At 40.9% G+C, this 13,560-nt stretch overlaps 1 protein-coding gene across 3 annotated transcripts in view; it reads right to left on the reverse strand.

The window, feature by feature from the left end:
* The window catches only part of PLCB2 (phospholipase C beta 2), a 52,592-nt gene that overhangs the window by 7,606 nt on the left and 31,426 nt on the right, over positions 1-13,560 (reverse strand). For all 3 annotated transcript variants that reach the window (XM_081858842.1, XM_081858844.1, XM_081858843.1), the window contains 10 exons: positions 13,471-13,555; positions 12,573-12,697; positions 9,862-10,016; positions 9,079-9,243; positions 7,135-7,234; positions 5,762-5,866; positions 4,488-4,573; positions 3,067-3,169; positions 2,774-2,845; positions 1,024-1,237 (listed from right to left, as the gene is read on the reverse strand). In XM_081858842.1, coding sequence (XP_081714968.1) covers positions 1,024-1,237; positions 2,774-2,845; positions 3,067-3,169; positions 4,488-4,573; positions 5,762-5,866; positions 7,135-7,234; positions 9,079-9,243; positions 9,862-10,016; positions 12,573-12,697; positions 13,471-13,555 — 1,210 coding nt within the window. The remainder of the gene's footprint in view (positions 1-1,023; positions 1,238-2,773; positions 2,846-3,066; positions 3,170-4,487; positions 4,574-5,761; positions 5,867-7,134; positions 7,235-9,078; positions 9,244-9,861; positions 10,017-12,572; positions 12,698-13,470; positions 13,556-13,560) is intronic.

Here is a 13,560-nt window from a genome sequence, read left to right on the forward strand (position 1 = left end):
GTCCTGCTAGCTAGGGATGATGGGAATTGTAGTCCCAAACATCTGGAGGGCCAGAGTTTGTTTATGCGTGGACTAGATTCTCCTTGTGGCCACTTCCAACTCTGCAGTGATTATGGAATTGTAGAACTGATTATAGAAATCTATAATTATAGGATTGTAGAGTTGGAATGGTCCCTGAGGATCTTCTAATCCAACCCCCTCCAGTGCAGGAATATGCTATGCTTCTCTGTGATGGTGAGTGGGTGGGACAGTAGCAGAACTGTAAACTGCCATGGCTGCTGAAATAACAGGTGCCTTCACAAAAAAGGCAGTATATAAATCCTATAAATAAATAATATAAATAACTTGCTCTTTAAGCAGGAAGGTGAACGGTGGAGCCATCATTAATCCTTGATTTTGCTTCCTTTATACCCTGCAGCTGTCCTATTTAGAAAGTGGCTACATAGCAAAACTGTGGTATTGTAATTCTCTGTTTATGTAACAGCTATTTATTGCAGCTGTTGTGTAAGAAATGCCCTTTTATTTTGTTTCCCTTTGTGAAGAGGCATTTCCTTAAAATACTTTGGGATCTCTGAGCTTTGTGATTAAATAATTACATGAGACACATCTGTGATTGGATTTTCCTCGGTGCTTTGATTTGCGCCTTTGCTTCCTCCCTTGTCATTGTGGCATTCCCCTTCTGTTTCGTTGTGTAGTTGTGTGGCAGGTATCTATACCACTGAGAATGGTAGTACACTGTTCCTGCCACCTGCCAGGGGCTTCTCACACTCTTTTCTAGTACTCAGATTAACACAGTATCAACACACAAATCAGTAACACACACCTAAATCTCTCTAATGCACATACCTAAATCTCTCTCCTCTGGAAAAGCCCTATAATGTCTCAGTAGTGGAACAAATTCCTTTTATGCCATGATACATACATTATGAAAGAAATGTATTAAGTAAAGTTACAGTTAAAAGCAAGTCTTCTGATGGCCAATAAGGATCCCACAGCCTTTTCTGCTCATGATCCAATTTCTACCTTTTCTTTTTCTGGGCTTTAGGTGGGCATGGCATCTTCTTTTTGCCAGCTTGCGTGCCCAGCTCCATGAGAAGGACAGCATATTTCTGCAACAGCTCTTCCTTGCGCTTGACTGTCTTCCGTTCCACCTCCTTCAGGTCTTTCTCTTGCTTCTTCAACAGTTTCCCAAAAATCTTCATCTGCTGCAGCTCCTCAAAGCTCGCCGTTTGCAGCTCTGAAACATAGCATGAAAAAGAGATGCATCTGCTTAAGCAAGATGCTAAATTGCCACTTATTTTCACCATCCACTTGAAGGACCTTTCTTTGCTATACCCCAGGCACGTCCAACTCCGAAGAGACTACGATCTACTCCCAGTATAAAAAAAAACTGTGATCTACCCATTGTAGAGTAGAGGATTAATGCTCCCCCCCCCCCCTTGCAAAGATTGCAACCCACAACATTTTTTGAACTTTTAAAATGTGTGTCTCTGTGTGAAGTTCAATTTATTTATTTTTTGGAAAGTGTAAATATTGATGTACTGTAGAATCTTATGGATACTGTAAGCTCTCCTATTTTTTGTCTTCAGTGCAGGAGCACTCATTTAGCCGCACCTTTTAAAAAAGTGGCTAGCCATAACAAAGTCAACACCTACCTTTGCAGCATTGTTCCATAATTTTATGAACCTTCTGCTTAGCCTTAGAAAACCTTCTGTTTATTCTTATATTTTAGAGGCCCTCCAGCACACATCTAACTACTTAAAATGTGTGTGCGTGTGTGTTCTTCCACCCCTTAAAAATATGCAGATGAAAAAGTGATGGACAATTCTATTGTTTTATTTTTGTAAACCACGTTGAGGTATTTTACAATTAAATGGTGTATACATTTTATGAAATAATATTATTTTCATTTAAAAAAACTGTATAAGATTACATGATTCCTGTGAAGAAAACTGGCTGGATTGTTAAAGTGTGTCAGTTAAATCATTCCAACACCATATTTTTAAGGTCCAGGTAATCCCAGAAAATGAAAATATGCTGTTGGGATGTGCTTTTCAGGATTCTGTGGCTATGTCCAGAAGCTGCTATCAATTCTGTGCAGGATATAAAAAGAATATGGGGAAAGGTGAATCGGGGCCTGTGATTGACTTACCTCACATTTTGTAATGAGTTCACTTCCAGCACAGTTACAGTAGCACAAGGCTAGCCAACATGTTGCCTTCTAGGTGCTGCAGGACTACAACTCCCATCATACCTTGCTATCGGCTATGCTGGCTAGGGCTGATGGAAGTTGGAGTCCAACAACATATGGAGGGTGCCATATTGGCTGAAATATACTTGGAGTCGAGTGTGGATTTCATGCTCTTTATTCAGCTCATAGTAGCGAGGAATGAAAGTTCCACCAAAATATCTGCTTTATATACATTATTTACACAATGGGCGCACATGATTGGCTAATTCTGGGATTCTCCTGTAGGCCAATCAGGTTGCGGATTCACTTCCACCTGGAGCTGGATTGGGTGGCTCCTGCGGACCAATCATACTGCTGCATTGTTCTAGGACCAATCAGACTGCTGCATTCTGAATCCTATTGTTCTAGGACAAACCAGACTGCTGCATTTTGGATCCTATTGTTCTAGGACCAATCAGACTGCTGCATTTTGGATCCTATTCAACTCAGTACATAATATTGGCTGTCCCTGCAAAATCAGGACAGAAATTAATTTGAGCTTGAATGTTGTCAGGTCTCTAAGATGAACAGGATTAGAAATACCTATAGTTCCTTTTGCAGGTTCTTTTGTGGTTTCTTCTTTTCCTGTTGAGGTTCCTTTTCCATTCAATGTTCCTGAGGGGCGAAAACACACAACAGATGAGTGAGCTTATTCTGTCTCGTGAAAGATAACAGCCATTGAAATTGATCACAACCAGCATGTTAAGTGAGTCCCAATGAAATGAGAAATGTCAACCCTGCTGCTTGTCTCCTGGAAGAATATCATTTCCTTTCTGAATCTGAACAGTGTATATTTAAACTGCCGTGCTCAGCCCCAACCATATCCATAGCATTACCTCCAGGCCCATTTGAAGGAGGAGTACTAAAGGTCCCTGTGGCATTATGTATCCCGTTGGTATTGAGTTGAACAGATGAAAGACTTTTTTGCAAGTCAGGCCCCTAAAACAAAAATTAATTGTGCGTCAGTTATAGCAAAACGGATCACTAGAAACAACTGGACACTTTCCCCTCAGTTTTGTTTCATGGCATTGTGTATTTTGCCACACTGAAACTATAGGAGGCATAAGAGAGAGCTATAAGGTGCATCTCTAATCTTCTTGCAAACTTGCATCACTGTGGACTTTGGGTTTTAGTCTGGTTGGTGGTGGCACCCTCTTGTCCCTGCTGGAAGCTGAGGAGACACTGGCTTGTGTCTATGTGGCTGAACAGGCAAGCAGAACAGGAGATTCAGGAACAAGCAATAAATACACTAGAATTGGGGGGGGGGGGTTTGTCTTGCAGCTTGTGGCAGGGAAAGGTGATGCTTGTGGTTACTAGTACAGTAGTGCACTAATGTGCCAGGCACAGGAGCCTTCTATGGAAGTGTGTGTTACTGCAGTATTTAATCCATTAACTTGGTCAATCAGTCAAAGCCATCCATTGATTTAAAACCTTAACTACCTGCAGTGGCATAAATAATTTCAAACACAATGCTAAGAATGCATTCCCATCTCTAACTCTTTCAAAGAATCCTGTAGATACAATTAATGTGGTATGCAATGCTTGAAGCAACTGCTTTTGATATGAAAAATAGTCCCCAGATACATCCTATTTGAATTTTTTAAAAAGATCTAGTGGGTGTAGGTTTTCCTATCCCAATGAATGAATGTTCATTTTTTAAATTGCCAATAGCTAGCTTCTCCTTAGAGAAAACTAGCATTAGGGGCTGCCTCTCCTTTTATGGAAAATGGATATTCTAATATGGAAATGCACACATTTAAAGATGCACAGTATAGGATGCTGTGATGTCATTGTACACATGCAGGAAACTAATAAAAATGTAAGTCCAAGTGTGTTCACTCATTCCTTTCAGTTAGTGTCCCCCTTGTAAAATTAATTGCCAACTCCGCAATACCCAAAATGGGTAAAATTCTGGACCATCATTTTAAGATTATTCTTGGGAACTGAACTTTATTCAGGATCCAAATTCTGCTGCCAGCTTCTGCCTGTAGGCCCCTCCTACGGCGAAAAAGTCTCCTTTTAAGAAGTGGTTCCCCTCCCACATTCCTGCTCTTGATTCCCCTAAGCAAATAAAACCCAGATGGAACCTCCATGTCTTCTCTACTTACCATTTCAGGCATTTTTTATACACGCCATTTGCAGTAACTTCAGCTTTTATTGCATGAATTCTGCTGTTAGTCACCTTGAACCATACAAGTGAAAGTGGAATGCAATTATTCTGAGTAGGTAAATAAAGAAAAGTATCTGTGGAACTCACCTCAGGAGTATCCTCTTGGCTCTTCTCTGATTTTTTGTCATGTGCGTTAAAAAACTTTATTGGGTTGGAGAGCGCCATGGTGAGATCTAGGAAAATAATCCAGGATTTTCAGCAATATCATATCATCCCTCTCCTACTTATTCCTTACTGCTATGTTTCTAGGAATATGTTAGAGATCATATATCCTGAGCTTTGAGTCTCTCAATTCTCCAGATTCATGCATAATAGTACAGGTTCATTAAGGAAGCAACCCTATTGCAAGTTCTGCCAGGATTCAGCATATATCTGGATAAGCCAGGGGTTTTCAGCACAGTTGGGATACACCAGCTTAACTCTCTCATCCTCATCTCAGCATCCCCTACATCCCAGCTGGCTATGCTGAGCCCAGTGGAACTTAAGATGGTGTAAACCCTGAAAAAGGGGTGTATCTCTTTAAGCAATGGTGTTCTTGGGACACATGCCTCATGGATAGGAGATGGTTACCTACATGAGCCAAACTTCAGGACACATTTCCACTTCACCCCTCCCAGAAATTTATGAAAATCACTGGATTTATGAATACCTCAGCCAGCCCTTAAGAAACAACTATTACAAATAATGACCACCTGACCATCATGCCTCAAGTTGTCAAAGGGCCTACAGAGTTGGCAAGCCACATTCTGGATCTGGTGCTTGTAATGGGTTGGTGAAAGCAGGCCAATAGTGGAGGGTTTGTTGTGATCCAGTTGTCATGGTCAGACCATTTTCTAGTAAGGTCTACACTGCTAACTTGTTTTTCTTCATGGTGGTGGTTTAACCTTTGAAATTCTTCATGGCACAGAATCCAGATACTGTAAGGATCACCTTCCATATTAACCTGCCCAAATATTAAGAACTTTTACTGAGCCCCCTCCCAGAGTGTCACCTCCATTGCAGATCAAGAAGGCAGATCTGTGGCACCCCCAATATGGAACTCCTTCCCAGGTACCTGCTGGATTATCTTTTCGGTGAAATGTCATAGGAAGACATTGTTATTTCTTCAGGCATTTGAATGATGCACATTTTTAATATTATAAGGGTGATGCAATTTAAACTCTGCTAATATCTGCAGGTTTCATTCTGCTGTTTTAATTAATACGTCATTTGCTATTTTATATCAATTTTAACTGAGCCATTGTACATTTTATCATTGTAGTTTTTCTTTTCACTGTAAACTGCTCTGGGGCAGATATTATGAAGTTGCTACTAAACAAAAGGTAACTACATCCCTCTTTCAGGTTTTTGGAATACGGTACCTGCCCACGAATCCGGAACATAGTCTTTCATCTCCACATACACAAAGAGAGAAGGCATTGTAAGTGGCATGTTGCTCTCACTACGAAGGCAAACATGGTGATAGCCTAAAACAGAAAGCACATATCCCAATAGAAACAGGTGGCAAACAGAATGCTACTGAGGGACTGTTTTGGAAAATGCTGGAGGCGATCAGAAATCAGCTTCGGATGATGCAAGGTGCAGCAAGTCACCTGCAATGGCAGGTTCTGCATACCAGTAAGCAGGGCTGGCCCAAGGCATTTTGGCACCTGAGGTGAACCACAAAATGGTGCCCCCACCGGGGGAGAAGGGGTGAGTGAAGATCCACATCAGGAACAAGGGGCAAGAGTGATCTACATCAGGAACTAAGTGTGTAGGGAGACCAGTAGCACCTCCATTTGCCAAGAGGCTGCTGTGGAGGTGGCATGGTGGGGGGTAGGCACTGAGGAGATGACGGATCCAACCTACAAGGTGCACACTGCAACCATTGCTGCCACAGTGCCTTCCTTGGAGTCTGGCTCTTCTGCCCCTCTGGATCCTGCTGCCTGAGGTGGTTGCCTCACCTTATCTCATGGATGGGCCGGCCCTGCCAGTAAGGATAGTGGGCATGGGAGCTGACTCATGGAGCACAGGCCCTCAGGAAGTTATCCTGTATAAGTCCTATTGAAATGGCCAGGAGTTATGAATCACAGATAATAGAATTGTAGAGTTGGAAGCAACCAAAAGGATCATCTGGTTCAATCTCCTGCAATACAGGAATCTTTTGCCCAGCATGGGGCTCAAACCCATGACCCTGATATTAAGAGTCTCATGCTCTACCAACTGAACTATAGTTGTGGAAGCTCCGTTCATTTCAATTAATTGTGGCAATGTCTCAGTCTGGTGAGGAAAACAATACTTTCCTTATACAAATCATGACACATCCTCACTATGAATATTTATGGCTCTGGAAATGATAGTGTAGAAGTTAGTGAAAGGACTCTAGAAAAGCACAGGCAAAATGACCAAGCAGCTTTTATATACATTTGTACTAAATTGCTAAATTGCTAGATTTTTCAGTTAACAGAGGATGCAGCTATGATTGAGTTACACAGAAAGGGAAGAAGTAGAGGGCAAATTAATAAGCATCAAGTTTAATACCAACAGAGAGTACACACACACACACACACACACACACACACACACACACAGATATGAAACAAATATAAAGGTCACTGCCACTAGCAGTTTCTACATATATCCTATAACACATGAAGAGCATATGGATTCATGCAGATAAATTACTAGTCAACCAAATGATCTAGTGAAGAAAGTAAGTCCATTTTCAGAAATCTCAAAAATAGTCCATTCTCACCTGAACGCACAGCAGTGATGGGAATGACACGTTGCCCTATGAACTTTCCTCCTTCTTCCCAAACCACAATTCTGAGAGAAGCTAGCTCTGGCATCAAAATCTGTCAAGAAAGAATCAAATGATGCTTATCTTCAATTGACTTAAAATATTTTAGAAAATGGAGTTCTCAAGAATCATGAATTCCTGGATTGTCCAAGTATTGGACTTCTGGCTCACTCAGTTTGAGGGCAATTTTTCTTTTATACTTCCAGTTCATTTGTTTTTGCTAGCTCTCTGTTCCCTATAATAACAGGCTATATGTTTTCTCCACTAGTGTCCTGTAGATTATAGCTGGCTGAGAAAACATAGCGCTTGTGCAGTTGCACAACACTGATTTGTATCTAGCATTGTATCAACCTAATTGATTCTAAGTAAATTCCAGAGCATACAAACCAGCTTAGTGTTCCCTATTTTGTTTTGGTTTTTTTAGCACACAATTCCGCCCCCCCCCCCATGATAACCAGAGGTAGTGTGTGTGATAAGGCATGTGTGTTTTGGGAAAGAAGGAAGGACTGTATGAGATACGGTTCATAATGTTGAAACATGAGTATGGCTGATTTAAACTTGATAACCCTAAATGAACAGCTCAAAATGGGCTAAGTTTATGTCCTGAACAACAGACAACTAAATTTCCTCACCATTCACTATAAAAACTTCACTCCTTTGCACAGAAAGATGTTATCTTAGGAGGTGATCTAAACTGAAACATTAGGGAATCTCACTACAAAATGTACATGTCAGGCAGCATCTCTTCTCCAATGATCGCAGGGAACTTAAAACTATTGCACCTCCTTGAGAGGTGGGGACTGCGAGATACACAGAGTGAATTTGACTTGACAGACGTGAGCTTTTCATTTCATACCAATTTAAAACAAATACCTGAATCAATTTTGTTACGGCTTCCAGCTCACTACTTGCTATGGTAACATCCACAAACATTGGCTCTATAAAAATTACAGATCACACATCTGGCTCAACTTCTTTTACATTGTGCTCATGTCAAAACAAAACAAATTCCTTCCAGTAGCACCTTAAAGACCAACTAAGTCAGTTCTTGGTATGAGCTTTCGTGTGCATGCACACTTCTTCAGATACACATGGTTAGAAATTAGTCATTGTGCTCATGGTTAGAAATTAGTCATTCCTGGTCTCTTAAACCAGCTTTGCTTGCTAATCAGGACATTAGAGAATGAATTGAGACAGCTCTTAAGAATTACTTTGATGAGAATAAGCAGGAAGGGACTTCTATTATGGGAGGTTCAGGGGACTTTGTATAAAAGGGTTGTTTTTTTTAATAGAAAAAAGAACCTTCTCTGAGATAAAGAACTAAGAACTAGAAATGTCCTTACTATTACAGGAATACAAGAAGACTGGGTCAACTAAAACATCCAAAATAATAAATGTTGTCCAATCTATACATGAGGGTTAAATAAAATTAAGATGCCTTCTAGTTCAACAAAGCAAGTGTATACTTCCATAGTCCATTTGATTTGCAAGTTCCACTTTAAAAGCACAGAACAAAATATTTTGTGGGTTCATAAAATAAGAACAGTGGACTTGGATCTGGAATATTTTAATTTTAAAAAGCTTGTTCAGACAAGAGCTCAGTGGGTAATTTTTGGATAAGCCTCAGTCTCTCAGCTTCAGTTCTCCATCTGTGAAATGGAAATGTCAGTTATTTGCCTCACAAGGTTGCTAGGAAGAAGGAAATCAGTATTGTAAAAAACCCTGTGCATGAAAGTTGTCAAAGAAAATGAAAAATATAAGCAAGTGGCTCCTAGATCACTCAACCCCACACACCCTATTTACACTGTAGTTTGAAAGTTGACCTCAGTCCATGGAAGTCTAGAACTGTCAAAGAAGCTTGTTCTTAGAAGAGACACCTGTTGCATGAGGCACGGTTACCTTTTCAAAGACAAAAGCATCCTCTTTCCATACAGGGTTGATTGAGTTGGCATTTGGTGACATCTTGGTTCTGTATCTGCGTTTTGGATCACCCGGCAGTCCATATAACTCCACTTCTACATATGACCTCACACTACGTTCTGAGAGGAACTGACCAGAAAGTATCTACGAATACATGGAAACAAAATGAATGGAGCATTTACTTAAACCCAGTGCACACCATCCATCGTTATATCATTAGAGACTGTCACTATATTGCAGATGGAATTCAATTACATACTGGCAAAATTCATGTTGCACAATTAAAGTGAAATTGCCACTCTGGTACAACAATCCCCCCTCATTTCACAACTTGAACTTTTTGCAGGAAGGAAAGTGATGGGACTGAAAAGCTGCCAAATGTGAGCTAACGACTGTTCAGTACAATGTTGTATAACCTCCATGCAAACTTTGTGAAAACAAATCAGGATGATTACACAATAATTAGTTCATTGGGAAAAGTCCTTAGTTTGTGGTTCTTCTCTACTTTAATCCTTCAGATGCATTTTCTTGCTTTAGTGCTACTTGTGTCATCTTTCTATTGCTCATTCTCCATTTTCATTTGACTCACTACATTTAAACACTGAAGGAAACTAGCCTTTTTCAAAATACCACTTTGCAGGTTACTGCAGGTGCATTTTTCCACAAAGAGCCTTGAAGGGTGATAAATGTATCGGGGCCTTGGGACTATACCCCTGTTTAAAGGGCTCTAAATCCAGAAGCAACCTAGCGCTTGTTACTTACTGTTATTGAGAGTGTGCTCGCCACCACCACATCAATGCGATCCACAGAGAAAGGGTCAAATTGCTTATCTGGGCGGCGCATGAAGTCATGCTTGAGAATATAGCCGCTCTGCCCATTGAATTCAAAGAGAGCCAGGTTCTGCTGCATGGGAATATCTGTTAAGGGAGCAGGCCAACAGGAATAAACAAAGGCAGGAGTGTCTGTTAGCATGTATGTACAGTGTGAATGAAAAGCAGATGAAATTGTGCTTCAGCAGCATAAAGTCCTCAGTGTGCTTTACATAAAGGGGATTAGCCACCTATGGGCTTACTCAAGTTTCAACCATAGGGCCACGTTCCAGCACAGATTTTGAAAGTGCCCATTTGTTTTTAACTGCTCTGGCACCTTTATATGAGTGCACTCCTACACACATCTACTCAGGAGTAAACCCCATGGCATTCTAATTGGTTTATTGCAGAGTTAACTCCACGCAGCAGCCTACTTCATGAGATGTATAGATGTAGGGATAACTCACTAACAATTATGTTCCAACACTGATGTCACCTATGTGTAGAAAAAAATATATATAGGCACCATCATGTATGAAAGCTGTATGTCTGTATGTATGTTTGTACACATGCTGGGAAACTGCAAATTGACCATACACATGTGGTGAAAGAAGCACATCTGTACTTGTCACATGTGATGATATAAAACTTTCTCCTAAATGGAAATGATACTTATGTAGGAAAACATTCATGAGTAAAGTGCTGGTGAATGATTGCACACAGGCACTGAGATACATAGGACAATAAATCAAACTAATAAGGAAGAACGGAAGATAATGAGGAAACTGCATCTTCTTGCCACTTCTATTGGGTATCCAATATCTTCTGTTGGGTATCCAGTTTTAAAATGAATGAACACCTCAGTCCACTTTCTCATTACATTCCTTGTCCCATTCCTCTTACAATTCCATCAACACCTTCATTCTCTTGTGTACTTTTCTTGATTCATCCTGCCTCCCTTTCTCCCAAATTTATTACACTGCCTCCCCACAAGTTCCCATCTGTTCACTTTATCCTTTCCTTTTCCTCCCACTCTTCTCCTCATCACACAACTCTGCTCTTCTATGCATGAGTGTAAGGAAGAAAGGAAAATTACTGAAGAGATGGAACAGAAGTCATACTGGCCATTGTGTTCCAAGGGAGACTAAACCCCTTCCCTTCCTCACAGTGAAATGAGAGTAGATCAAACTATGCAAGGCTGCAGCTATGAGGGAGGTTACAGGTGTTGCACTGCATTACACATCCACTGCAGGTCAGGCATCCCTTATGTGCTCTGACTTGCTATATTAGCACTGCAACAAGCATCTGGTAATGTCATCTGCACCAGCAACATACGGTAACTGCTGTAGGCAAGATGAAGTGCTGCACTCGTACTGTCAATATACACAATATATACTCCATTTCCCCCATTACAACAACAACAAAAACCCCCACATCTGAATAGAATCTGAATTCTACTTCAGTTGTACCTGGCCATTCAATATCCAAAGAGGTTAGTGCCCTCCTGCCTGAATTACATTATGAGCTCCACTTACTGTTCTATGTATGCTGATTTAGCTTCCTGCCTTTAAGCTGCTCACCCTGAAGTCATGCCTTTCCGCCTTTCCATGAAGAAGTATTGATATTGCCACTATTTTCCAATGTCCCTCCCTGCCTGCATCCTATATATTCCCAGTCTTAAGAAGTTCTGAGCCCCAGGGTGAGTCTATATAGTCATTTCTATCAGGGACAAAAATCACCCTGTGGCAATTTGTCCATATCAATCTCAGATTTTAGGTAATAGGAATACTTATGGCCTCTTTCTTGTTTAACTTTTAGTAGGGTGGGCTGTGTTCTGTGTTAGACCTGCCTTTTTATATATATTGTGGGGTTGTTTTTTAGCTTTTAGTTTTGTTCTGTTTTTTTATACTTGGCTTTAATGCTTGTATCATTTTGTAAGTCACTGTGGGTCACTTTTATATCTATATCTCTGTATGTAAAAAATGCCTGTTGAAACTTCATTTCTGGGTTGCCATATTCTATCAGATAGCTCTGGACTGGCCCTTGAGGCAAAAGGAAACAGATTCATTTGTGTTACAGGCAGTCCTTTGACCCCCACCTGCTTCCTTTGAAAGGACACCTGGATTATATCCAAAGGTAGCTTTAATTTAGCAAAAAGCCATTCCATGAGCAAGTTGGGGGCACCTAATTTTCAACACTTTCCCCCCAATACTGCAGCCCCACCCTATTCTATTCCAGAGGGTCTCCCAACTCTCAGGAGCAGCGTTTTGGGAAGGAAGCAGGGCTTCGGAAGGTTGGAGGGGATGGCAAAAATCAGGTGTGCCAAACTGCCCTTTCTTTTGAAAACATCTGTCTTCAGCACATGTGGAGACTTGGCATTGGAAAGATCTCCAATTAAATGCAGCAAGCTTTGATGTTGACCCCTTGCATTTTTGGGTGATATGGGGAGATATCCAATATAGGGGACGGCGACACCCAGTAATAACAATAAACATAAATGAAGGAACACAAATGAAGAAAAGCAAAGAGAAAAGGCAAATAAAGAAATAGACATAGCAGGGTAGTGAAGCAGCTCTGGGAAATTTATGGGTAGTGGTGAAATTAAAAGAGAAAATTATTGATCGCCTATGAACAGGAAGGGGATGTAGGAGGTGCACCACTTACCAGTTGTCTGGAAGTTTAATGCCACCATTTGACAGCCAACATTCCAGAACATCTGAGGCATGTAGTTAGAAGAATCCATCCGGGTACCCTTGGGATAAATTCGGCTCATCTGCCTCTTGTTGTAGCTGAATTTTCCTAATAGGAAAGTTTATTGCAGTATATATACCCTTAGCAGTTTTGCTCTTACAGTTTTGCTCCCAGTATAAGCTTTTCATGGAGCTGTCCAGGGTGCTGCCTATATTCTGACTCTTCCCGTGCTTCACCAGTCTGGAGTTTTTATTTACCTTGACTTGCCTGGCTCTCATTTGGTGGAACATGAAACTTTGCTGTGAACCCTGCACTCCCCCCCCCCCACATTGGAAGAGAACACTACACAGCTAAAGTGTTTTTAAAGGTTTACTAAAGTTTAATATGACAGTGCTGCAAGGCTAACAACAACTTCTGTGGGAATCCTATAGAAATCAATAGGTACACCTTATATATAATAGTTCTAAGGAATATCCATTTTGGGAAGTGGCCTTGAGTCGTGGAAGGTTGCAGTAGTTCACATCATTGGATTTTATCCACTGAAGTTTTCCTGTTCATGCAAGGACTTCCACTTGTGTGAACAGAGCGTCCCCTTTTCCTCCCCAGTGCATTCTCAGATCTGTTCTGGAATTTCCCTAAATCCTGCAGAGTAAATCGTGTGTGTGTGTGTGTGTGTGTGTAGGGAGAGGAGATAGATATGTTCAGTTTCATAGTAAGCCCTTGTGCAAACAGGACAACTTCATTGGATACAACCTCTTGTTTCCAGACAGTAACATTATGATTGGCTGCATGTGACATGACCTAGAATGAACTTTTAAATATGTGAATAGGTGCACTTGCAGGTGTGCCAAAGAAAAAAGAAAAAGGATACTCTACAAACTGGATGGGCGATTTGGTCAGCAGGTCATAAGCTTTCATCTCAGTGAAGGAGGAAACGACATAACTCCGGTTCTTCTCTGGA

This window comes from Podarcis erhardii (assembly GCF_964252035.2).
Source record: "Podarcis erhardii genome assembly, chromosome: 1".
Classification (NCBI taxonomy): Eukaryota; Metazoa; Chordata; class Lepidosauria; order Squamata; family Lacertidae; genus Podarcis; species Podarcis erhardii.